Source organism: Solea solea, chromosome 1 (assembly GCF_958295425.1).
Source record: "Solea solea chromosome 1, fSolSol10.1, whole genome shotgun sequence".
In the NCBI taxonomy this organism is placed as follows: Eukaryota; Metazoa; Chordata; class Actinopteri; order Pleuronectiformes; family Soleidae; genus Solea; species Solea solea.
In genome coordinates, this window is record NC_081134.1 from 18049211 (window position 1) to 18073828 (window position 24618).

A 24618-nucleotide genomic window follows, 5' to 3' on the forward strand; every position below is an offset into this window, starting at 1 on the left:
TGAACTGAAAGGATAAAAAGATTATAAATAATTTCTTCTTCCTTTTACCAGAGGTTTGATCATCATGATTCACTGAGTTTCTGTTTCTCAAATGTTTCTTCCTTTGATAAAGATAATTAATAATCATGAAGATACTGAGGCAGAAACATGTCTGAAGGAAGAACTGAAGGACAGTTGCGATTTTTTTCATTCATAAAATTTATCGTGTATTTGTTTCTAAAATGTCTCCAGTGTGTTTCAAACAAAGACAACACTATCTCCTCCTCATCCAACCACAGTGAGAGATTGAACCAATCACAGGAGGGGGAGCACACAGTGGTGTTTGCATGGAGCCTTTATAAGTAGAGTCTCCTCCGCCTGCTAAGACTCATTCATCTGTGTGAACTGTCAGTCAGGATGCCTGAAGCCGCCAAGTCCGCGCCCAAGAAGGGCTCCAAGAAAGCCGTGACTAAGACCGCCGGCAAAGGAGGCAAGAAGAGGAGAAAGAGCAGGAAGGAGAGCTACGCCATCTACGTGTACAAGGTGCTCAAGCAGGTCCACCCCGACACTGGCATCTCGTCCAAGGCCATGGGCATCATGAACTCGTTCGTCAACGACATCTTCGAGCGCATCGCCGGTGAGGCGTCTCGCCTGGCTCACTACAACAAGCGCTCCACCATCACCTCCAGGGAGATTCAGACCGCCGTGCGTCTCCTGCTGCCCGGTGAGCTGGCCAAGCACGCCGTGTCCGAGGGAACCAAGGCCGTCACCAAGTACACCAGCTCCAAGTAAACACACTGCTCGGACTGCAACAATCTCATCAACCCAACGGCTCTTTTAAGAGCCACACACTTTATCTAAGAGTTCACATGATCTTTACACAATGTGTCACCTTATCCCAAATGTATTTAAATGGAAACTAATGAGTAAGCATGACATTAAGTTGACCCAAGTCAACACATCATGCTATGTGTGTCTTTCTTGTCACACATTGTGATGTGACTGTATCTGTTTGCCTGCATGTGTTCTCACTACATAGTCTGAGCTGTGTCACTGACCTGAAACAAAGACTCGTTCAGAGAGACAGAAAAAAAGGCCGTGCATCAGGAAACGGGTGATGTTCTCTGCACATGCACTTGTTTGAATGGTCAAATGTTCACTACCACAAATCATTCTTCATTTGGGAAAAGTAAAATAAAAGTTTATATTTGTAATGAAACAACAATATTCCAATAATATAGTTTTCCTCAGAATAATGATTTTAATTGCGGTAGCAGAGTTTCATCGTGTAAAACTTCATTGTGACACAAACACAGATGAATGAGTGAGTATTTTATATAATTGCTCTCGTCACTGACTTGAATGCAACTACTTTTACAACCTCAGCTGTTTCTAATCATCTCAGCATATGCACACTACTTGCCTCGCCTCAGCACGGCAGGATTAGGTTGATCTCCACTACAAAAAAGTACCTACTTTACGTGGGCGGAGTCATCACTCCACGGCTGAGTGAAACTGCAGTGACTTTGTTTTATACGCGACACACACACGAGTGACTTTACACCAGACTTCTGTAGTTGTTGGAGATTAACCCACGTTTTTAAAATTGTTAAGTAGTTTTAAGTGATCTACAGTTTGGCGCTGTTCAGCTTCATTTGTTTGTGGGACGCCTCTTTCTGTACCTACTTAGCACGCTTGGAAACTTTGCTATAGTGTGTATTTTTTCTCCTTGCAGTATTGTGTGTAGTACCCTGGTTCTTTTGTTCCTTTTTGTTTGGAGACCAGTGCTCTGAGTTTATTTAACGTCAACATTAACAGCATTTACTTTTAAATAAAGTAACACCTTTTGTTTTGGATTCCTAACTGCCTCTGTTGCTGTCCTTTCTCCCTCCCGGGTCATTATTTTTATTTGTTTGTCCCTTCCTCCCCTGAGCCAAAGCCAGTGACGTAACATATTGGGGGCTCGTCTGGGATCCTTAATATCTGGGAATATCTGGTGGTTAGGTTTTCCTGTATCTGTTTCCGGTTGGGTTGTTTTGCTTTGTGGTGTTAAACTAGATACTTTATTCAGTTTTGTGTTCAGAGGGTGTTTCGTGACTAGTTAATTTAATTGAATGAATTAATGTTATAGTATCTGTAGTTGCAGCTAGGTGGTTGCTAATATGGCAAAGTTTGATCTGGATGCATTTGTAGCTCATCCTACTTTATAACGGCTTGAAGAATGCATACAAGACTTGTTTGAGGTAGCTGAACATTATGGCATTGTGATCTCAGACTTGCTTCCTAAAATTGACTTAAAGAAAACAGTGATTAAGGCACTAACCGCTAAAGGTATTTTCAAACTTGTGCCTGAAGAGTCTGTGATTGAGTCTTTGTTACTTGACCAATACAATGGAGGAACACAACCCACAGAAGAGAGCTTGGGCCATCCTTCTTCTCCAGTGCAGGATTTAACTTCAGAGCAGTTGCCTCGACAAATTACACCAAGTTTGCATCACATGGCAGACACAAAACCATGCACACTGCCACAGTTTATTCCCATCTCTGCTGAGTCTACATTTGGCTTTTGGCTGGACACACGGCTAAAAGTTAAACTAGCCCGCCTCCAATTAGAGAGGGAGGAGTGAGAGAAGGAGCGAGAGTTTGAGTTTCGCAAGGAGCTGGAGCTCAAAGGGTTTGAGGCAGAGACGGCCATCAGGATGCGACAGCTGGAGCTGCAATCCGGAGCGACTTCTGCAGTAGATATGCCATCAATGCCCTCGCAACACTCTTTTGATGTTAGCAAGAATGTTTCCCTGGTTCCTGTATTTCTGAGGTACGTACTTTAGTACATTTGAGAGGTTATCTGGAGCTTTAAAGTGGCCACCCGATGTGTAGGGCATCTTGCTTCAATGTAAGCTTACTAGTAAGGCTCAGGAGGCCTGTGCATCATTGTCCAATGCTGATAGCCTTACTTATGGTATGTTAAAAAAATGCTATTTTAAAGGCGTATGAACTGGTACAAGAGGCCTACAGGCTAAAGAAGAATGCAAGTCAAGATATTATTTTTGACCGCTGGTGTACAGCCTATGAAGTTGGTGTTGTGGCCTCCATGAGGGAGTTGATGTTGGTGGAGGAATTTAAGAACTGTATTACATATTTGAATGAGCAGAAAGTTTCAACATTGCAAGAGGCTGCCATTCCTCAAAGGGCAGATAACCTTCCTGCTCAAGCTTCCTGTGGTGAGACTCCCCAGCAGAGCTCCAAGCCAGATAGGCTGTACTTTTTTCTGCCATTGGCCAGGTCGTTTCTGAATGTGAGGCACTGAAGCGCAGCTGACATAGGGCAATAGGCGGGGTACACACGGCCAGTCCATTGCAGGGCCACACACATAAATACAAACAACCATTCACTCTCACTCTTTTTGGACAGTGGGAGGAAGCCGGAGAACACCCACGCACACACCACACAGGGTGCACATGCAAAACTCCGTGCAGGAAGGCCCTTGTTCCAACTGGGGCTCAAAACCAGGTCTTCTTGCTGCAAAGACCAGAGGGCTATCCACTACACCAACAAGTAGATTCATACTCCATTCCATCGGTCCCAGATAAATGCTTTAAGCCATCTATTTCACAAGGCTGTGTGTCACTTACAGGGAGGGAAGAAGATCAGCATCCTGTAACCATCCTCCGTGATACTGGTGGTTCCCAGTCTTTTATATTGGCCATCCCCGCAAAAGTAAACTTAATAGCACAGGACTCAGACAACTTTTTGGGGTCTTTATTCTGAACAGAAGAAAAATGGTGTTCAGTTAGGAAGAAACACGGCTGATAAATTAAAAAAAATATAAAATGGCTTACAATGGTAGGAAATCAGTAAGTAAAGAAAAAAATCAAATACATCCAAAAAATCAGATCCTGAAGATGATTTATTGGCTCAAAATGTAAACTAAACTTCTCGGATATGCCGCAAACACACTCACAGTTCAACCGCTGAACTCCTGGGCTACAACCCACAATCACCACTTCACTTCTTTATAGCAAATGAGCGTACAAAAAACAACCGATCTTATTCCAATTTCTACTAATAAATCAGTGCATAAGACAACTACAGTGCTCTGTAACAAACACAGCAAACGCAATTCAAAATCAGAAATTTTACACTCAAGTTTCTGGTTGTGAAAATAAGAAATACAACTTAACAATACCAGACCATGGAGCTGCAGGAGTGCCAACAGTGGTTACAGGACATTACACGGCATTAAAATGGTGACTTTCTGTTCTCCAAATGGCCTGAGTGGAATCTATTTACATTGAACAGGTACCAAAACATTAATTAAAACGTCATAAAATGCAGGTAATATAAATTTAAAATGTCTAACATTTGATGCATTTCAGCGCTTCTTTACCTTCAAAAGTATCCGCAATGTCCACCTGAAAACACTCCTTGCGTGCATCGAGTGAAAATCTATTTCTGTTTCCGGGTCTTTCCTGATATTACCTAAAAGCCCTTGAGCCCTCAGGGGATTACCACAGTGTAAAGGTGCGTATTGTCTTCCCACCTGGCCACATTTAGAAATAAGTTATGCTATAACATGAATGATGTGCACTTTAACACTGATGTAAAGTGTAACACTATTAACACACTTTAGACAATATACAGATAATACAACATACAGCTGGGCTTACAACTATAATATATAAAGAGGTGGAAAAGAATAGTATTTTGATTGACTATTTCCAGTTAAGAAAATGTGAGCTAACCAGATGTCAATACAAATGTAAACAAATTTTAGATAATAACACACCTGCTGAATATATCTAATATTTACACACCTCCCTGAGGAAGGTAAGGTGGGAGTAGTTACATTACTATTTTCCATAACAGCTTAGGCCCTTCCATAACATTAACTGATGTTAAAACTAACAGTTAACGCAAGATATTTATTGATTAGCAAACCATGTTATGCTAATGGTTAACGACGTTAAACATGGTTTCTCAGGACACCCTTTGACCTTCTGAGGTGGTGATCAAAAAAGTTACTGATAAGAACATTGTGGGGAGTGCTTCAACTTGTGAGGTAACATTGCTACTAAGTTGTGACGCTCTCATTTTAGCCCAGAAGATGGATTCCATCCTTGCCAGATGTTTTAGGAGATGTTAGGAGTGTTAAAGATAGGGATATAGATATACCCTTGTACATTTTGAGAAATGGTCTGCTGTTACGGAGATGTATCCCAAAGTTAGGGGTTGAGGGTGAAGACTGGGGCTCTGTCAACCAGATAGTGGTACCAGCTGATTGTAGGCAGCATGTGCTAGCTTTAGTGGGCGGGTCATTTGGGTGTTACTAGAACATATCACCACATATTAAAACACTTATTTTGGCCAGGTATGAAAACAGATGTCACACGTTTTTTAAGGTCATCTCGGAGATGGACAAGATGGGTGCTGTCTCTGGAGTGCAGGCTGGGGGCGTTGGTGGGTTTTCCAAGGTGTGGTGGCTTGTTGGCATGTTGAGTCAAGTTTGACAGGTAGACTGGGCAGGTGTTGGAGGTGGCAGAATGTTCGCCTGCACAGTTGGCACATTTGGCTTGGCGTTTTTCTTTGGTGCTGTTGTGACTGTGGGCAATTATGAGTGTCCAGACCTGGTCCGCCCAGACTTTTTCCCTGTTGCCTTTTGTTTTCTTTTTGTTAGCCTGTTTTATGTTATTTGTGTAGCACCTCTGGTGTGGGAATAAATCCCAGTTTTTTTTACTTTTCCCTCGCTTTTCCCTAGTCTGAGTTTCTATTTGTTGGGTCCCCTTTCCTGCGACACCATGACAGAACAATCCGACCAACACAAGGACCCAGGCACAGCAGCTACAGTATAGAGAATGCTATGCTTCAGCAGGCAGTAACCAACCAGGGAGCTCGACTGGGTCAGCCTATGAGCAGCACCTCAACACTTTGGCGGAGAGTAATCAACATGTAGTAAATAAACTTACTGAACTCTCTCGCCAGGTGTCGGAGTTAGCTGCAGTTTTCTCTTCTTCTCCTGCAGCAGCAGCTGAACCCCCCACTCTGCTGGCGATTCCAGTGCCGTCGCTTCTGCTTCGTGACTCTCATGCTGTGGACCCGCCTCCCTTCTCCGGCGAGTTGGATCAGTGCCGGGAATTTTTAATACAGTGTGACATGGTTTTTCACCAGAAGCCCCAGACCTTTTCTACCGAGAGGTCTAAGGTACAATATGTTTTGGGACTGTTACGAGGAAGGGCACTGGTCTGGGCTCAGGCCATTTTTTCTACACTCTCATTAAGCCCAATAACCTTTTTGGACTTTGGTAGCCTCTGAGAGCTTTTGATTATCCTGATCATTCGGACTCCACTGCTGACTCTCTGCTCAAGCTCCGACAGGGAGACAGGATGGTGGCGGTCTACTCTGTGGATTTTTGCACATTTGCCGCTGACTCCGGCTGGAATGAGCAGAGCTTGAGAGGGGCATTTTTACACTTATCTGTGCCAATTAAAAGGGAACTTGCGCTTAGGGATCCACCTACTGACCTCCAATATCTTGTTTCCCTAGCCATCCAGCTTGACGCTCAGCGCCAGGACAGTCGCCAGGAGAACCACTTACTTTGGTGTTATCAGGTAATCACAGAGAAGTGATAAGGTTTAAGGTGGCGTCAGCCCCCCAGACCCCTTTGCTATTAGGTTACCCATGGCTGAGATTACATAATCCACAAATTGATTGGGTCTCTAAGAGAATCATTAGTTGGAGTAATTCATGTCATTCTTCCTGCCTTCAGTCTGCTCTCACCCATGCCACCCCTGGAAGTAACCTTTCACGTCCTGAACAAGAGACGATGAATAATTACATTAAAGACTCCCTGGCTGCTGGCATAATTCGTCCCTCGTCCTCACCTCTAGGGCTGGGTTCTTTTTTTTGTGGGTAAAAAGGATAAGACCCTGCGTCCCTGTATAGACTTCCGGGGTTAAACAGCATTACCCTCAAGATTAAATACCCCTTACCGTTAACAAATTTGGCATTCCAGCAACATCAGGGTGCCACCATGTTTTTCAAGCTTGACCTGCGTAATGCGCATCACTTGGTTTGGATAAAGAAGGGGGATGAATGGAAGACAGCCTTTAACTTTTTGGGTCATTTTGAATACCTGGTTATGCCGTTCGGGCTAAACAATGCCCCGGCCATTTTTCAGTCCTGATCCGTCTAAGCAGTTTGTTGTGGAGGTGGAGGTGGACGCTTCCGACTCGGGAGTAGGCACGGTTCTTTCCCAGCGTTCCAGTCCTGACAACAAACTACATCCCTGTGCTTTTTTTCTGCACCGTTTAACAACCCCCTGAAAGCAACTACAATGTAGGTGATTGTGAGTTGCTTGCAGTGAAATTGGTGTTAGAGGAGTGGCTGCACTGGTTAGAGGGGGCTGAGCATCCATTTTTAGTTTGGACAGATCACAAGAACCTTTCATATATTCAAGCCGCCAAACGTCTCAACCCCCATCAGGACAGGTGGACTCTTTTATTTAATCGTTTTGATTTCACACTTTCTTACAGTCCAGGATCCCGTAACATCAAACCTGACGCGCTCTCCCGCCTACAGGAAGCTGAGGATTCCCCAGGTGACCCTGAGAACATCCTGCCTCCCACTCGTGTGGTGGCGGCGGTCACCTGGGAAATTAAGTCCATAGTTAGGGATGCTCAAATGAGGCAGCCGGATCCGGCATAAACATAAACAACATTAGACTGACATTAGTGGGTTAGTAACAGGTTATTAACATTAAACAGTTGAAATTATTTAGCATTTACAGAACATACTTGGCAAAACAAAACATAGACAACGTTAGACTGACATTCAGGTACAGTTTCTATAGTAATTGCACAACCACATCAAGAGAGTGTGTCTGAGCTTATAACAGCTATATCAGTTAAGTTTAATTTATCTTACTGTGTTCATGTCTCTGTCTGACAGTCATCAGAAGAGTGGTCTGATGTATGCCAGGTAGACTTTAATGACTGTTGGTGGTGGTTTTCCACAGAGGGCTTTGAGGTGGCTTTGAGGTGGTTGAGTCTATTGTTGCTTCTTTGCTGATAGTGATTTTGTGATTGTGATTGTGACTATAAGCTAAGCTAAAGCGTCATGAGCCTGGAGCGATAGCTCAGGGCTTCTGCCCTTTTCTATCCATAGTTTGTGACATCAGGAGTGGGCCGGAAAGGTGGGAGGAGACAAAGGACTCATGAGGTTATGGTGTGGGTGTAATGGTTGCTGATGTAGGACGGGAGTCTGTGAGCCAGTTTCAGTGCTTTGTTTTGAATGACCTGAATTCGTTGTAAATGGTTGTCGGAGATATTGATCCAGGCGGGGACGGAGTATTCAAAGAGTGGTCTGATGTATGCCAGGTAGACTTTGATGACTGTTGGTGGTGATGCTCCATGTTTTCCACAGAGGGCTTTGAGGTGGTTGAGTCTATTGTTTGCTCTTTGTTCCAGGTTATTGACGTGTTTGGTCCAGGTCATGTTGTTTTGAAATGTTACACCAAGGAATGTTGCTGCTTTGCTGATTGTGATTTTGTGATTGTTGAGTGACAGATCGATATTGTTGGGCTGCAGGTGTGAGTTCTTGGTGAAGAGGATGCATTGTGTCTTGACAGGGTTCAGTTTGATTCTCCACATGTTTGTCCAGGTTTCTATTTCAGTTATGCATGTTTGGAGTTTCTTGGCTGCTAGATTTGGGCGTTTAGAGCTGGACCAGTAACAGAGGTCATCTGCAAACTGTGAGACTTTGGCTATGGTGGCTGGGGGGAAGTAGATATCAGAGATGTATAAGAGGAATAAAAGTGGGCTCAGAACTGCACCCTGTGGGATTCCAGCTTGAGGGATGAAAGGTGTTGAAATGGTGGAAGCAACTTTCACTTTGATTTGGCGGTTATCCAGAAAGCTTGAAATGATGGATTGGGTGGGTTTTGGCAGTTTGAGGTTGGTGTCCAGTAGTCGGTATTTAAGTCCGTTGTGCCATACTTTGTCAAATGCTTTTTCGATGTCAAAGAATATTGCCAGGGTTATTTCTTTTTTATTAAAGTTTCTATGAATGTCTTCGGATAATCGGAGGATGTTGTCTGTGGTGGCTCTCCCCTTCCTGAAACCGGCTTGATGTATTGCCAGGAGGCCCATTGATTCAATGTAGCTGGTGAGACGTGAGGTGAGTATTCTTTCAAATAATTTCCCTATGTGGCTTAGAAGGCTTATGGGACAATAGCTTGAGGTGTTGTGTGGATCTTTTCCAGGTTTGTGGATCATAATGACCAAGGCCACTTTCCATGGTGAGGGGAAATGTCCAGTGGAGAGGCAGGTGGAGAAGAGCTGTCCGAGGTGCTGAAAGTAAGTGGCTGGTGCTTGTTTTATTAGAGTGGTGTCGACATTATCTTCTCCTGGTGCTTTGTTTTTCATTTTCTTTAGGTGCAGTTGTATTTCCTGGATAATGACTAGTTTTGTGAGTAATTGGTGCTCTGTGGTGTAGTTGGCAGTGTTTGTCTCGTTTGTGTTGTGTTTGGCTATTTCTTTATCAACTAATTTTTTCCATTCATTGTCAAAATGGGGGTCTGTTGGACAAGAGTGAATGTTTTCCAGGTGGTTAAGGAAAAGTGTGGCCTTTTCAGCGTTGTTATTAATTATTGTGCCTGATGATGTAAGTGGTGGTGTGTTGTTGGTCTCTGGGTCTCCGTTTAAGTTCTTTATTTTTTGCCAAAATGTCCGGGGGTTTATGTCTTGGTCAAGTTTTCTATAGAATGTGTTCCATGTTTTCTGTCGGTGGAGGGTGAGTTGTGTTTTAAGAGTGCTTTGCAGTCTGTTTAATACTGTTTTGATGTGGGGTGATCTGAACATGATGAAATCTCGTCGCAGTTTCCTTTTGTGTCTGATGAGTTGGAGGAGGTGAGCAGGTAAAGTCTGTTTCGATGGTTTTGCTGAATATTGGGATATGGTTTCTTCTCTGGCTTGGATGAGAATTTTGCTTAGGAGTGATGATTGTTGGTCCAGGTGTTGATGGGTGGTGATGAGAGTGATGTTCTTCAGTTTGTCTTCAATGTTTGATCTATATTTTTCCCATTCTGCTGTTTTGTAGTTGTATTTCTTCTTGTTGGTGACTTGTGGCAGGAAAGAGAATGTAGTAAGAACAGGTACGTGATCACTAGAGAGGTGGTTAGTGGTGAAGAACTTATGGAGTTTAGAAGCCAGGTCGGGTGAGCATATAATGAGGTCCAGGATGTCTGTGTTGCCAGTTTGTGGAGATATGTAAGTGGGTTCATTTGTGTTGATGATTGTTAAATTGGTGTCAGTGAGAATTTGTCACTTGGGTTTGTTTTATTGCAATAGAAGTCAACATGTTTGGCATTGAAGTCTCCCATGATGAGGGTGTGGCTGGAGGTGGATACAGCTTGGAACAGGTTTGAGGAGGGTTTTATTCCGGGGGGACAATAGATACTGATGACTGTGATGGAGTGATTTAAATGGGTTTTCATTTTTATTGCAACATATTCGTTTCTGTTGAGTTCTTCTGATGTGAGACCAAAATCCATTTCACCTTATTCAATGTTATTTTTGATTAAAATGGCTACTCCTCCTCCATGTCCTGTCTGTCGCTCTTTTCTGATGATTGAGTATCTAGGAATTTTGATCTGTGATTTGGTTGATAAAAGTGTTTCATTCACAGAAACTACAGAGATGTTCTTGTCATTCAGCAGTTGGATAAGTTCTTCTTTATTTCCTCTTATTCCTCTGATGTTTATATGTAAGAAGGTGCAGAGTGTCATGATGAGAATTATAGGGAAAAAAGACCGGTATAAAGTTCTTGGTGAGAGGGTTTTGTTTATAAACTGTGGTTTGTGTGTTTTCTGATGCTTTTAATGACTTCTTCTATTTTTGTGTCGTCCATGGCCAGTTTTTTGAGGTCATCTCGGAGAAGGGCAAGATGGGTGCTGTCTTTAGAGTGCAGGCTGGGGAGGTTGGTGGGTTTTCCAAGGGGTGGTGGGTTATTGGCAAGTTGAGTCATGTTTGACAGGTAGACTGGGCAGGTCTTTGAGGCGGCAGAGTGTTCACCTGCACAGTTGGCACACTTGGCATGACGTTTTTCTTTAGTGCAGGTTTTGTGATGGTGATTTTCTCCGCATCTCAAGCAGACAACAGAGTTATTGCAGTTGATGGATATGTGATTGAACTGTTGACATTTGAAGCATTGTTTAATGGTGGGTGGAGGCCGTACCTTCTCCACTCGGTACTGGAAGAGGTCCATGTCAAATCCTTCGTGGAGAAGGCCGGCAGCTTGATCTGGGTTGGTGAGGTGGATTTTGAGGAATGTGGTTGGTTGCTGAGTATTTCTGCTTATAATTCTATGTAGTCTGGTGATTTGGATGCCTTGATTTTCCAGTTCTTCTTTAACTTGTAATAATAATAATAATACATCATATTTTTATAGCGCTTTTTTTGACACTCAAAGACGCTGTACAAACACAAAACGACAAAACAAAAACAAAAACAAAGGACAGGACTGGGATAAAACAATGGGAAATAGACAGTTAAGTGTAAGCAGTTTTGAACAGGTGGGTTTTGAGTAATGATTTGAATGTCTGTAGTGAGTCTGAGTTCCTGATGAGTTGTGGGAGTGAGTTCCAGAGAGTGGGGGCAGCTGCAGCAAAGGCTCGGTCCCCCAGGGTTCGGCGCTTTGTCCTGAGGGGAGTGAGGAGGTTGGAGTCAGCGGATCTGAGGCGGCGGGTGGGACAGTGTAGGTGGAGGAGGTCAGTGAGATATGAGGGAGCCAGGTTATGGAGGGACTTGTAAGTGATGAGAAGAACCTTGTATTGTATGCGGTAAGGGAGCCAGTGGAGTTTTTTGAGGATGGGGGTGATGTGGTCACTGGAGCGGGTGTGGGTGAGCAGACGGGCAGCAGAGTTCTGGATATATTGTAGTTTTTGAAGGTGAGTGGAGGGGAGACCGTAGAGGAGGCTATTGTAGTAGTCGAGTCTGGAGGTAATGAAGGCGTGAATGAGGATTTCTGCAGAGGATTGTGAAAGGTAGGGACGGAGACGGCAATATTGCGGAGGTGGAAAAATTATGTTTTGGTAATGTGGTTTATGTGAGGTTTGAACGAGAGGGTGGAGTCCAGGATAACGCCGAGATTGCGTACAGAGGGGGAGGGAGTGACTGAGTGGCCGTCGATGGTGAGGGAGATGTTCTGGGCCAATGGGTGGAGAGAGTTGGGTCCGGTGAGGATGAGTTCTGTTTTGTTGCTGTTGAGTTTGAGGAAATTATGGTCCATCCAGGTTTTAATGTCGGCGAGGCAGTGTGTGATGGTGGAAAGAATGACTGGGGTGATGGATTTGGTGGATATGTACACCTGGGTGTCGTCGGCATAACAGGGGAAATGAAGTCCATGATGACGGATAATATGACCAAGGGGAAGCATGTAGATGATGAAGAGGAGGGGGCCGAGCACCGAACCTTGGGGAACACCAGTGGAGACAGGGAAGGTATTTGATTTGAAGTTGTTTATGGAAACATAATGATGGCGGTCGGTGAGGTAGGAGGAGAACCAGGAGAGTGCTCTGCCGGAGAAGCCAATGGTTTGGAGACGGTGGAGGAGGATGCTGTGGTCGATGGTGTCGAATGCTGCACTGAGGTCGAGGAGGAGGAGGATGGAGAGTGAACCAGAGTCGGTGGAAAGGAGGAGGTCGTTGGGGACTTTTAGAAGGGCTGTTTCTGTACTGTGATGGGGGCGAAAACCGGATTGGAATGTTTCAAACAGTTGGGAGTTGAGGAGATATTGCTGGAGCTGTGAAATGATGGCGCGTTCCAATATTTTTGACAGGAGTGGGAGGTTGGAGATGGGTCTGAAGTTGTCCAGGTTGTCAGGGTCTAGGCCAGGTTTTTTCAGCAGGGGTGTGATGGTGGCTAGTTTGAGAGTGGGAGGAACAATACCAGAGCTGAGGGAGGAGTTTATGATGGTGGTGATGAGTGGCGTGAGAGTGGGGATGCAGACTTTCAGGAGGGGGGCTGGGATGGGGTCAAGGTGGCAGGTTTTTAGCATCATGTCTTTGAGTAGTTTGGTAGTGTCTGTGGGGGATAAGGGAGCAAAGGAGGACAAGCCGTGGTGTGTGGTCATAGTGAGGTCAAATTCTGGGGGGGGCTGAGCTGAGACAGAGGTATGAAGTGTGGTGTGGATGGTTTTGATTTTGGAGTGAAAAAATGAAAAAGTAATTATTGCATTTGTTTGTGGTGAATGTGGAGGTGATATTGTCTTTGGGTTTGGTGAGCTGCGCGAAGGTGGTGAACAGGGTACGTGGGTTTGATGCATTGGAGTGTATTATTTGGGAGAAGTAGTTTGACCGGGCGGTGTTTTAAGCTGTGATGTAGGTGGAGGTGAAGTGTTTAAATGCATCAGCGTGGACAGTGAGAACGGTTTTGTTATGGAGTCGTTCGAGTTGTCTGCGTTTGCGTTTCAGTTGGTGGAGATCAGGAGTATACCATGGGGCAGAGGCAGAAAAGGAGACAGTTTTTGTTTTGAGGGGAGCAAGTTGGTTAAGGCAGGAGGAGAGGGACTGGTTATAGTGATCGACAAGTTCTGTAGTGGTGGAATCTGTAGAGAGGGAGGAGCGAGATAGTGATTCAGATATGAAGAATGAAAATGAGATGGGGTTGAGTGATTTGAGATTGCGGAAGGTTATTGACCGGGTTTGACTGGGTGTTGGAGTGGGGGTGACAACGTCCATGGTGATGGCTCGGTGGTCAGATATTGTGAGGTCGGATAGTGTAATGTTGTGGACTGAGAGTGGGGCTGAGGAGCAGACGAGGTCGAGGATATGTCCATGGGAATGCGTGGGTGAGTTGACATGTTGTGTGAGGTCAAGGCAATTTAATATGTCCAGGAAGTCTGCATTGAATTTTGAACTTGGAGTGTCGATGTGGATGTTGAAATCGCCAAGGAGGAGGATACATGGAGAGATGGAAGAGAGCTGGGTATAGAAGTCTGTGAAGTCTGAGAGAAATGATGAACAGTTTTTGGGGGGACGGTAGATTATGGCAATGAGAAGTGACCGAGAACCAGGAAGTCGGAAAACCAGGTGTTCAAATGATGATGTGGGTGGAATGGAGATTTGAGTCTGTTGTGGTAGATGACTGCAATGCCTCCCCCCCTACGGTCAGGGCGGGGGTTGTCCAGATAAAGGTATCCAGATGGTGTTGTTTGGTTGAGTGCGATGTAGTCTGATGGTTTATGCCAGGATTCAGTAAGACAGAGTAAATCCAATTCATTGTCCAGTATAAATTCGTGCAGAAGGAGACTTTTATTGTTGACTGACCGGGTGTTGAGTAGAGCTGTTTTGAGAGGCTTTTGTTGTGAAGTCCTTGTGACGGAAGTTGAAACAGGGAGGAGGTTGAAATTAGTCATGTGACCATTGCGCGGATGACGTATGCGGACGTTGTTGTGCCGTTGTCCAAGATGGTGCGTGCTGCGGTTGGAACAGAGTGTGGGAATGCTGTTTTCGGTGGTGGAATGGAGGATGAATCCGCGGCGTGAGCCACGGTGGATGTATGGGCGACGTTGGAGGAGGCAGAGCTGTTTCATTGTTGTCAAAGTGTCCGAGGAAGGAGGTGCGCGATGGTTTAGGCTGCGGAGCTGCGTGGATGTGTACCGGAGTGCCATTGCTGGATGGTGAATAGTGGCAGTATGGTCAGCAGACAGGCAACGACAAGCAGCAGCATAGCTGACTGGCTGCTCCGGAGTGCGGACCGGCCTCGGACAGGCCGGTGACCTCGCTGTAAGCTGCTTGGAATACAGTGAGGTCGGGCCGTATTGGCGACCCCGGGAGCTAGCTCTGTTGGGAGCCACTGCAACACCACAGCTGATGACAGGCTAGGGTACCGTCAGATGGGGCAGGATCCGTGCAGAACCACCGCAAGGTAAGAAAACTTTTTACAGGAGCTGTTCAAATGTTCAAAAATGCAGACAGACGTTTTTCCCGAAGTTTTCTTCCGTATGGAGAAGCGGCCGCCAACACGCACCAGTGTCCTCTCACTAGTTGTCTGGGACTGAGCTAGCTAACTTGTGTTTCAGTGATGTTGGTGTTGATGCCTTTAATGACCAGTAGTTTACAGGGGGGTCAGATGGGGTTTCAGTGCCTTGTTTACGTGCTAGTCTGCAGGTGAAATGTGCTCTGGTGAATGCTTCTTCAGGCCATGGTGACAGAAGACTGTTCAGGGAGGGGGTGTCCTTAGGGAAGATGAGGAGATTGCAATTTCGCATATGGATCAGTTTTTGGAGTTGGATTTGTGACTTGTGTTTTTGTATTTCTTTGCTGATGGATAGGTTGGTTATAAAAGAGCTGTCTGGAGTTTTGTAGTTTTCTTTTACAACTGGTGTAATGTGTTGGATTTCTGTCGATTCTCTTTGTGCTCTTTTTCTGGTGCCTGTGTTGAATGTTTGATATTTGTGTATATTTGCATTGACAACGTCCGAGAACCTAGCAGAGAGTGGTGGGAGCGGGGTGAGTGGGTCCTGTCCTTCCAGTAAGATCTGTCCCATTGTGACTAGGGTGGACTTCATCTGTGTGATGGCGCTGTTGATGGAGGTGGACTGGGCGTATTTGCTGAATTCGTAATACAGGTGGTTGATTTGGGCAAAAATATGCTTAATGATAAGATGGCCGATTTTCTCTGTAGTTGGAGGAGCTGGTGTCTCAGCAGAGGTGGTTGGGTTTGGACTGGTTACCATGGTTACTTGTTATTCAGATCTGGAGGGTTTAGATAATTTCATAGTTTTTTCTTTTTCTTTAATGGCTGGTCTGGAATCTGGTGATGCAGTAGGGTCCATAGTTTGTAGTTGTTGAAGAGTGTTTGTAATGAAGCTGCGTACTGCTGGGTCACTTGGGGGAACAGGATTCTTTTTTACTGGTGCTGGTTTCTGTGTTTTAGGATCGGGAGCTTTTTTCTTTAAAATGGTGTCTTTCGCATCAAAAGCAGTCGCCCAAATTACATTTGCATGGAACTCACTGATGGCTGCTGTGTCCGTGGAGGAGAAGTGGAAAACCTCCGCAAGATCAGAGGCTTCGAACCACTGTCATGCTGAATACGGTCTGGTTTGCTCGCGCTTAGCGTCTATGGCCTGGCTCCGCGAGGAGGGTAGGCTGGTAACGTGGCTGATATGTTGAAGGCTCAGATGTCCGATGTCTGTCAAGCGTGACACATAGCGTCCTGTGTGAAGATTATACTGAGATTCACGGGTATTCAAAGTCTGTTTGAGCACCTGGTGGAAGACAGAGGCGCCAAAGGACTCTATGGTGCACCATCACCCCCAACAGGAGGAGAGAGTCAGTGACAGCATGTCTGAAAGGGGGCAGAGTGGCTCAGTGGCCCTTGTAAGTCACTTTGGATAAAAGCATCTGCTAAATGACATGTAATGTAATGTATTGACAGCATGTCTCCCTAAATAAAATATTAAAGTCAGGGTTTATATTACAGTTTTTCTCAGTCGCTTTGGTGCTTTTCTCTTTACAGGGACATAGTCTCTGAGAATGAGAGGGGTAGAGGCCAACTCAACATGTATGACCAGCGTCCACATGCACAAATGCCCTGCTAGCAGCCATGGACGACATCACAGCAGAGTCATGCAGAGGGTGGATTCGCCACTCCAGGAGATACTTTCCTCCTCCTGCCAGTCAACCCATGAGGGAGTTCGAGCCCAGGCAGGTTGGCCGGGCCAGCCTCACAAACCCTCCTCCAACCTACGTCCCCTGTGCCGAGCTCAACTACTGTTGCCTCAGGGCTCTCAGACTCTCGCCACACTTATAGACTCTGGTTCAGATGTGAACATTATTGATGATAACCTAGCTCGACAGCTGGGGGTCGAGCAAATTCTCCTGCCCTGTCCGGTTCCCGTCAAGGCCTTGGACAGCCGCCTTCTAAAGACTGTCACCCACCAGACTGTGCCCATTTGCATGCTCCTCTCTGGCAACCATCATGAGACTGTGCAGTTCCACATCCTGCAGTCTCCTCACCATCCGCTTGTCCTGGGGTTCCCCTGGCTCCGTCGTCATAACCCCCACCTCAACTGGGCCACTAGGGCTATCCTAGGCTGGAGCTCATCCTGTCATCAGGTTTTCCTAAAGCAAGCAGCTGCACCCGAGCTGGCCACCAGTTCCAGTTCCGCACCTGATATGTTGGGGGTCCCTGCTGAATATCTGGATTTCAGGGAGGTGTTTAGCAAGGCCAAGGCTACCTCTCCTCCACCGCATAGACCTTATGACTGCAGCATCGACCTCCAACCCGGCGTTGTTCCACCTAGGGGGCGCCTGTATTCCTTATCCGCCCCCTGAATCGTTACCCTCTGCCTCTCATCACGTCCGCCTTCAAGCTCCAAGCTCGACCTACGCAACACCTATCGTCTGGTTCGGATCCACGAGGGGGACGAATGGAAGACGGCTTTCAACACCCCTTCCCTCCACTACGAGTACCTGGTGATGCCCTTCGGCTTCATCAATGCCCAGCTATCTTCCAAGCCCTTGTGAACGATGTACTGAGAGACATGTTCGTGTTTCTCTACCTGGACGAGATCCTGATCTTCTCCCGGTCCAGAGACTAACACGTCCACCATGTCCAGGCGGTTTTGCAGCGCCTTAGAGAACTCCCTCTTCCTCAAAGCTGAGAAGTGCGAGTTCCACATTCCATCTGTCTCCTTCCTGGGGTACGTCGTTGGGAGGGGGACTGTGCAGATGGATTCAGCCAAGGTCTCCGCTGTCACTGCCTAGCCCGTCCTGGACTCCCACGAACAACTTCAACGTTTCCTGGGGTTCGCCAACTTCTACCGGTGGTTCATCAGGGGTTACAGCACGGTGGCAGTTCCCCTCATGGCCCTCACCTCCTCGAAGGTGCCCTTCCAGTGGATCGGTTCACTTCGGCCTCCATTCTGGTTATGCTGGATTCTGAACGTCAGTTTGTTGTAGAAGTGGATGCCTCCAATGTGGGAGTAGAGGTGGTCCTATGGCAGAGGGTCGCCACTGACTCAACGCTGCACCCATGGGCCTTTTTTTCCAGGCGTTTGACCCTGGCCGAAAGAAATTATGACATTGGCAATAGGGAGCTTTTCGCAGTCAAGTTAGCCTTGGAGGAGTGGCGACACTGGCCCGAGGGAAGGAAGCTGCCGTTTCTGGTTTGGACTGATCATAAGAACCTTGAGTATATCCAGTCCGCCAGACGTCTAAACTCCCGGCAGGCTTGCTGGTCACTCTTCCTCACCCGGTTCAACTTTGCTCTCTCGTATCGGCCAGGGTCCTGCCCTGTCCCGGCAGTTCCAGGTGGAGGAAGGGGACTCTGCTGGCCCTGATACTATCCTGCCACCCTCCCGCTTGGTAGCCACACTCACCTGGGAGGTGGAAGAGAGAATGAAAGACGTCATCCAGAACCAGCCCGGTCCCAGCTCATGCCCCTCCAATCGTCTGTTCGTGCCACCCAACCTCCGGTCTGAGGTTCTGCAGTGGGCCCACAGCTCCCAACTCTCCTGTCACCCTGGTATCTTGTGGAAGGGGATACCTCCTGGTATCCGCTTCAGCAAGATCGCTCACTTCGTGCCATCGTGCCCCCTACAATTCAATAAATACTCCAGGATCCAAAATGTTAAACTGTGAAATTATTGAAATATATTCTGTGGCATCCATGGCAGTGCAATGATTAGGGAGTAGTTTGTATATTTAACAAAAATGGTGACAGCAAGTGCCAGAGCAAGAGAGTGGTGAAGATATGAAATCATTTTCCCATTGATTGTCCACAGAAAAAGCATAGCATGCACTTCATAGCATTTCAGTGTGGCTAAAAACGCAGAGACAATTAAAAAACTACAGCCCAGTGTCAGAGTGACGCTGACTGTAAAAGCTGTCCGAGATTAAAGTTAGAAAAACGAGACAGTTGATGTCTGCTGTGGAGATTCTGATTTAACAAGCATAACTCATATAACGTACCATTAAAGCTGAAGTTGATGAAATTCCTTGAAACATTAATGGTACACGTGAAGCTCCAACTTTTATATACTGTATATTATTCATGGTTAAAGTTGCTTCCCTTCATTTCACATACTTAATTAATGATCACCCTCCAGCACATCATAATTAACACAATTATAACAATGAAAATAACATGACTTTCTTACAACTCTTGTAGCTACTTACCAAGTCATTACATTAGAAATGAGCTGCTATGACCATAGTATAATTTACGATTATATGAAATATAATCAGATCAGATTATTCTTTATGAAATTTAAGCCATAAGGACCCACATTGACATGGGTGTGACAAGACCTTTACATGTTCAGGAGGGTGCTATTAAAAAAGGAGACATTGGTGTGGGTTCTTATGGGACAATGTAAAACATTAACACTTTTGTTAATCAGCAGTTGGCATTTAGTAAATAAAGGCTACATGACTTTATAAATGTAATGAGGAGTAATAACAGTGAGAGGCTGAAGTGAGACACTTAATACTTCTATTGAACTCAAAGAGCTCTGACAAGTTTTGGATTTTAAACTGAAGTGTGCACGTTTTCTGAATTTAAACTTTAAGTTCTATGTTGTGTTCACGATTTGACACCTTAGGCTGATCTTGATGTGTTCACTTAACTAGAATTTCTGAATATTTCTCAGTTTTTAAATCTATTTAATATGTCTGGTTTTAGCTAGATGCTAGGCAAACAGAGCTACTTGAGTTTTGCCCTTTTCATGCCCTCCTCCCTCCACCACTGAGGTAGCATCCGCTTTACTCATTCTTTATGTATTCTTAGGCCCCGTTCACACGAGGATGCTTTTATTGGAAGTGCCTTTCGTTTAGACGGTGATGGTGAGTGTTTTTGGGGCTTAAAAACGCAAAAATCTGAAACCATCCTCCAGAGTGGATAACTTGAATACGCTCCACCGTATCGTCTCCGTCTACACTGGCAAGATGCTAAACTCGGCTCAGATCTGCATATGTCACGTATGTGTTTACGTCACATACATGCGCCAGTACAGGGAAATTAACAAATGTCGGATTATTTCCAAGGGATGGACCTTCAAGCTGCTCTGGCAGCTCTAATAAACGTACAGGAGTCTTTCCACAAAATGTACAGGATATGTACAGATAATATTACTGAACAGAGAAGGATCTGTAATCTGTTTTGCTTTTCACGGAGAGGAAGGAAGATTCTGCGCATGCGCTCATACATGACAGTGTTTTGTGATAGTGTATCACAGCGCCACCTAGCCGCCTGGCATGCATAGCCAATCGAATTCCACACACTTTTGCGTCACCATATGAACGCAGATTTTCTCCCGAAAACGCTCGTCTAAACGCGGGATAAAAAGTGAAGACACTTTTGCGTCTTCTGTTCAGATCGTCATCATGTAAACGTAGCCTTACTGTATTGACCAGTGTATTGAGGCATTAGCTTTGCGATATAGCTAGACCGGAAACAAAACAACAGGCACGTGGCAAAGAGTAGTAGGTGAATGTTATACTTTTAGTGGATGGCGAGCGCTGTGCGTCTCCAAGCAGGCTCTCCGTATCCAACACAGCCCGGATCATTTCTCGACGCACTCCCCACATCCAAGTAATGATGTATGCAGTGTTATCAACCAAGCTGGCAGACTCCCGAACTGTCGTAAGGATACGTCCAAAGACTTCTAGCTCCTTTAGCTTGGTTTAGCTCGTTACAGCAACAACACTTTAAATCACAGGACTTTGTCTGTGTTGAAGAACTGCACTTTATTCGCAGCACTGCAGGGTGATACACAGCCTCTCTTATCATTGTGCGGCTCTCACAATAAGAGGAATAACTAAAAAATATGCAAGGTGACAGAAATATTCACCTGCGGCTCCCTAATGTATGTCTGATATCTGTAAGATATGTATGTATATATGCTATGTAATGTCTCTTTGTAGAATAAGATGTGTAATAATAATTAATCTAAAATAATATTTTGACATACATTTTGGCTTGAACAAATATTGTGTCTCCTGTGATTTGAAATTGCAGTAAGCTGTATTGCTATTTCAATGAAATTTTGATTAATTGTTCGGCCCTACACTATAGTATATGCCAATGTTGTTTTCAATTAAAAAAAAAACATTATGACATTAATGTGATTAATCGCGATTAAATATTTTAATGGTTTAACAGCACTAGTAATCACCTTATGTTTCCGTGAGTCACTGTTGAATTAAAAAGAATGTCGCTGTAGACTAAACTGGTTCAGTCTGTTGACGTGTGTCTTAGCCAGCAGAAAGGGGGTGTATGAGGAGGGTCAGTGATGCTGTGAGACTGGTAGTCACACTCATGTTATAGTTAAGGATTTTACATTTCATTTTAATTCTGATTCTGGTAATTTGTTGAATATTTGGAACAGCAGTAAACTGAAGTCCAGTTAAAAAGCTTGTTGGGCCTTAGCAGTAAACACAAAGCCAAATTGATGGATCTCTGGCATTGCCTGTCAAAACTGAACACTATTGTCTTATCTAAAAGAGAAGACATGGCAGAATTGTTCAATTGGATTTTATTCGATTACACTGATATACCTAATAAAATGGGAACTGAGTACATAATTACATCAATCAGGGCATGTGACAAATTCTGTGTATATACAGATGGCAATATACTTTTTTGACTCCACTACGTTTGTCTTACAGCTTTGATGACTTACCAGATTCAAAGGTTATGGTTACCGAGTTAACAGTGTGATATTGTTAACTTTGATAGAAGCATCTTAATAATTTTTACACCACTAGTCAAAGCCTTTAATGTATTTTCATTGTCTTTATAAAGCTTTATGCAGCTCCAATGTCTTTCTCTGCATATTGTCATTTGTCTGTTTCAGCTGAGTGCTGAGTTCGACAGAGTCGTCACCAAAAACCTGCTGGAGTCATTTCTGGAAGGACTAGATGCCACAATGGCAAGTCTGTTGGAGCTCTACAAAGCTGGGGTGGCATCAAAGAGAAGGTCAAACTTGAACGGGGTCTTTAACAGGAGGAATGGACTGTTCATGAAAACAAATCTAATTTCCTATAAGTATGTACCAAAATAAGATGATTATAGAGGATTCTATTGCATTTACATACTCTTGCCTTTTTTGTGTAGGACACAAACCAGCACAAAAGAACAGCTGCCTTACTTGGTCTTTCACTGAGGATTCGTCAGACATGATAAGGATGTGTGATGTAAGTCAATGTATTTGCTAGGGCTGGAGAAATCACTCGATTAATAAATTAATCGTCATCTACTTCTACTTTGAGTATTTTTCTTTAAACAACCGAAATAAGTTTTCTGATTTTTCAGCTTCTTAAATGTGAATATTCACTGGTTTCTTTGCTCCATATATCAAAAAAATTATAAAACTGAATAATGTTGTTCTGTGGACAAGACCTTTGAGAATATAATTTCCAGGTTTGAAAAACACTGATCAACATTTTTAATGTTTACTGACATTTTATTGATGAAACAAAATCGATTAATCAAGAATTTTGAAAATAAGTGTTAGTTGCAGCCCTAGTCTTTTATACAGATTTTCTTTTTGCCATAATTAAAAAGCATCTGTACATGTTATACAAAACAGTACAATTTAAGAAAGTTGCAGCAACCTGGCCCTCAATAGGCTGTGTTAAAGGGGTTTACGTCTATAAAATGTTTAAATATTGATAAAATAATGAGATGTAACAACTGTTGTATCAGTTTATTTTAACGTTCATAAATATGATTTTTTTTTTCCTTTATGAGACATTAAATGTCAATGTCTTCGTCATCAGGCTTATGGAGAAACCCATGATGTGATCATGAGAGGAATGCAGGTTGGACTGTTAATTGGACATGAGGAACCTCTGCATGGTTCATTTCCTCTCAAAGTCTTCAACGTGGCTGTGGTGGTAGAAGAGACGATCATTCTTCATGACCCACAGGATGTGCCCACATGCTTCGTGATGCTGATGGGAGCAATATACTGCCTGAACCTCCAGTATCCACACAACATGAAATACATGTTTGAGTTCTTGCAAAGGGTGATCATGGGCATGAAACCAGATCAATGCTCTGCAAGAACACATGGGCTAAGAAATAAACTCCTCACATACTGCCTGTAAGTTAAATTGCTGAAATGTTGCGTGGTGTTACCCAAACCTCCAAATGGTTCTCTCAAATGTCTTGCCCTTACCCCCAGGAGTTCTAATGAACAATTGTAATGATTTCTTTGTCATAAGGAAGATTTTCATTGACATATTTACAATTAAGAAGTCAGCTTCTTAACTGTAAATATGTCAATGAAAATGAAAAAGCTATGTTGTTGTTGTCATTGGGCCAAATTATAATGTGGAAATGCAGTGATACTTAACATCTCGTCTTAGGTGTGGTTAGACATTTTGGCTGCAAGAGTTCATTGTGATTATTTCAAATCCTTAAGCTTGATAGCATCAGTCAAAATGAACTAGACATTCAAGTTAAAACAAATATGGAATTAAAATTTTCTAACTTGATAGTACAAGTTGTGTCAACATGAGACTGTAATTTATTATAATGCAAAAAGTGATGTTTCTTAAACTAAGTGCCTTTTACATCTCTGTTAATATAGGATATTTATTTGTTTTAACGAGTTGAACCACAAAGTGATTGGAAGTTGAGTCAACTTTGATAACTTATAGAAGAATGTTGAGATGACTATACCATTGCACTTAACTCAACTTTATAAGCTTCAGTTTATTAGTCAAAACAAGGATATCACTTAAGTTTGGTTGAATTGCAATTTCAAGGCAGCAGGTGAACTTACATTTGTTTGTTGTAACAGAGTAGAAATGTCTTAAAGTGTACTGTAGGCTATCACAATTACTGTACTGAGTTTGAACAGTAGTTGTGTTGGTGTTCACCACATTTACTGATGACAGCTTTGATCTTTGTGATACTGTAACAATTCATATTTGTTTACTCATAATGGAAGACAACAGTTAATTGTCAAATAATGAGAAAATGTTAACATATGTTGAGGCAGCAGAGGACTGTTGTCTAGAGTTGAGAGTGAGGTGGCTCTTAAAAGAGCCGTTGAGGTGAAGGTTAGTGGAGCAGCAGCAGCGGGACAGAGTTTAAGCTCTCTCTCCACGGATGCGGCGGGCCAGCTGGATGTCCTTGGGCATGATGGTGACTCTCTTGGCGTGGATGGCGCACAGGTTGGTGTCCTCGAAGAGGCCGACCAGGTAAGCCTCGCTGGACTCCTGCAGAGCCATGACAGCGGAGCTCTGGAAGCGCAGGTCGGTCTTGAAGTCCTGAGCGATCTCTCTCACCAGGCGCTGGAAGGGCAGCTTGCGGATCAGCAGCTCCGTGGATTTCTGGTAGCGACGGATCTCTCTCAGAGCCACGGTACCGGGCCTGTAACGGTGAGGCTTCTTCACGCCGCCGGTGGCAGGCGCGCTCTTACGCGCAGCCTTGGTGGCCAGCTGCTTCCTGGGAGCTTTACCTCCGGTAGATTTACGGGCGGTTTGCTTGGTTCTTGCCATGTTTCTGCGTGTTGCTTTCAATAGGAGAAAAAGTGAAGCAGACACGAGCGACTCTCTGCTCTTAAACTGTGGGAGCAGCTGTGATACGGTGACGCTGCTTCAGTCCTCCGGCTCCTGATTGGTGGTGA

The 24618-nt window shown here is 44.4% G+C and overlaps 3 protein-coding genes across 3 annotated transcripts in view; 2 read left to right on the top strand and 1 right to left on the bottom strand.

Moving 5' to 3' along the window:
- The window catches only part of LOC131471881 (histone H1-like), a 39784-nt gene that overhangs the window by 8506 nt on the left and 6660 nt on the right, over positions 1-24618 (top strand). The window lies entirely within an intron of this gene.
- On the top strand, positions 363-1842 carry LOC131472080 (histone H2B-like). Its single transcript, XM_058648939.1, has one exon. It carries the CDS (start codon positions 397-399, stop codon positions 769-771), a length of 375 nt encoding a protein of 124 aa, XP_058504922.1. The 5' UTR covers positions 363-396; the 3' UTR covers positions 772-1842.
- On the bottom strand, positions 23680-24505 carry LOC131471973 (histone H3). The gene has a single exon (XM_058648815.1). The coding sequence runs from the start codon at positions 24488-24490 to the stop codon at positions 24080-24082; it is 411 nt and encodes a 136-aa protein (XP_058504798.1). The 5' UTR covers positions 24491-24505; the 3' UTR covers positions 23680-24079.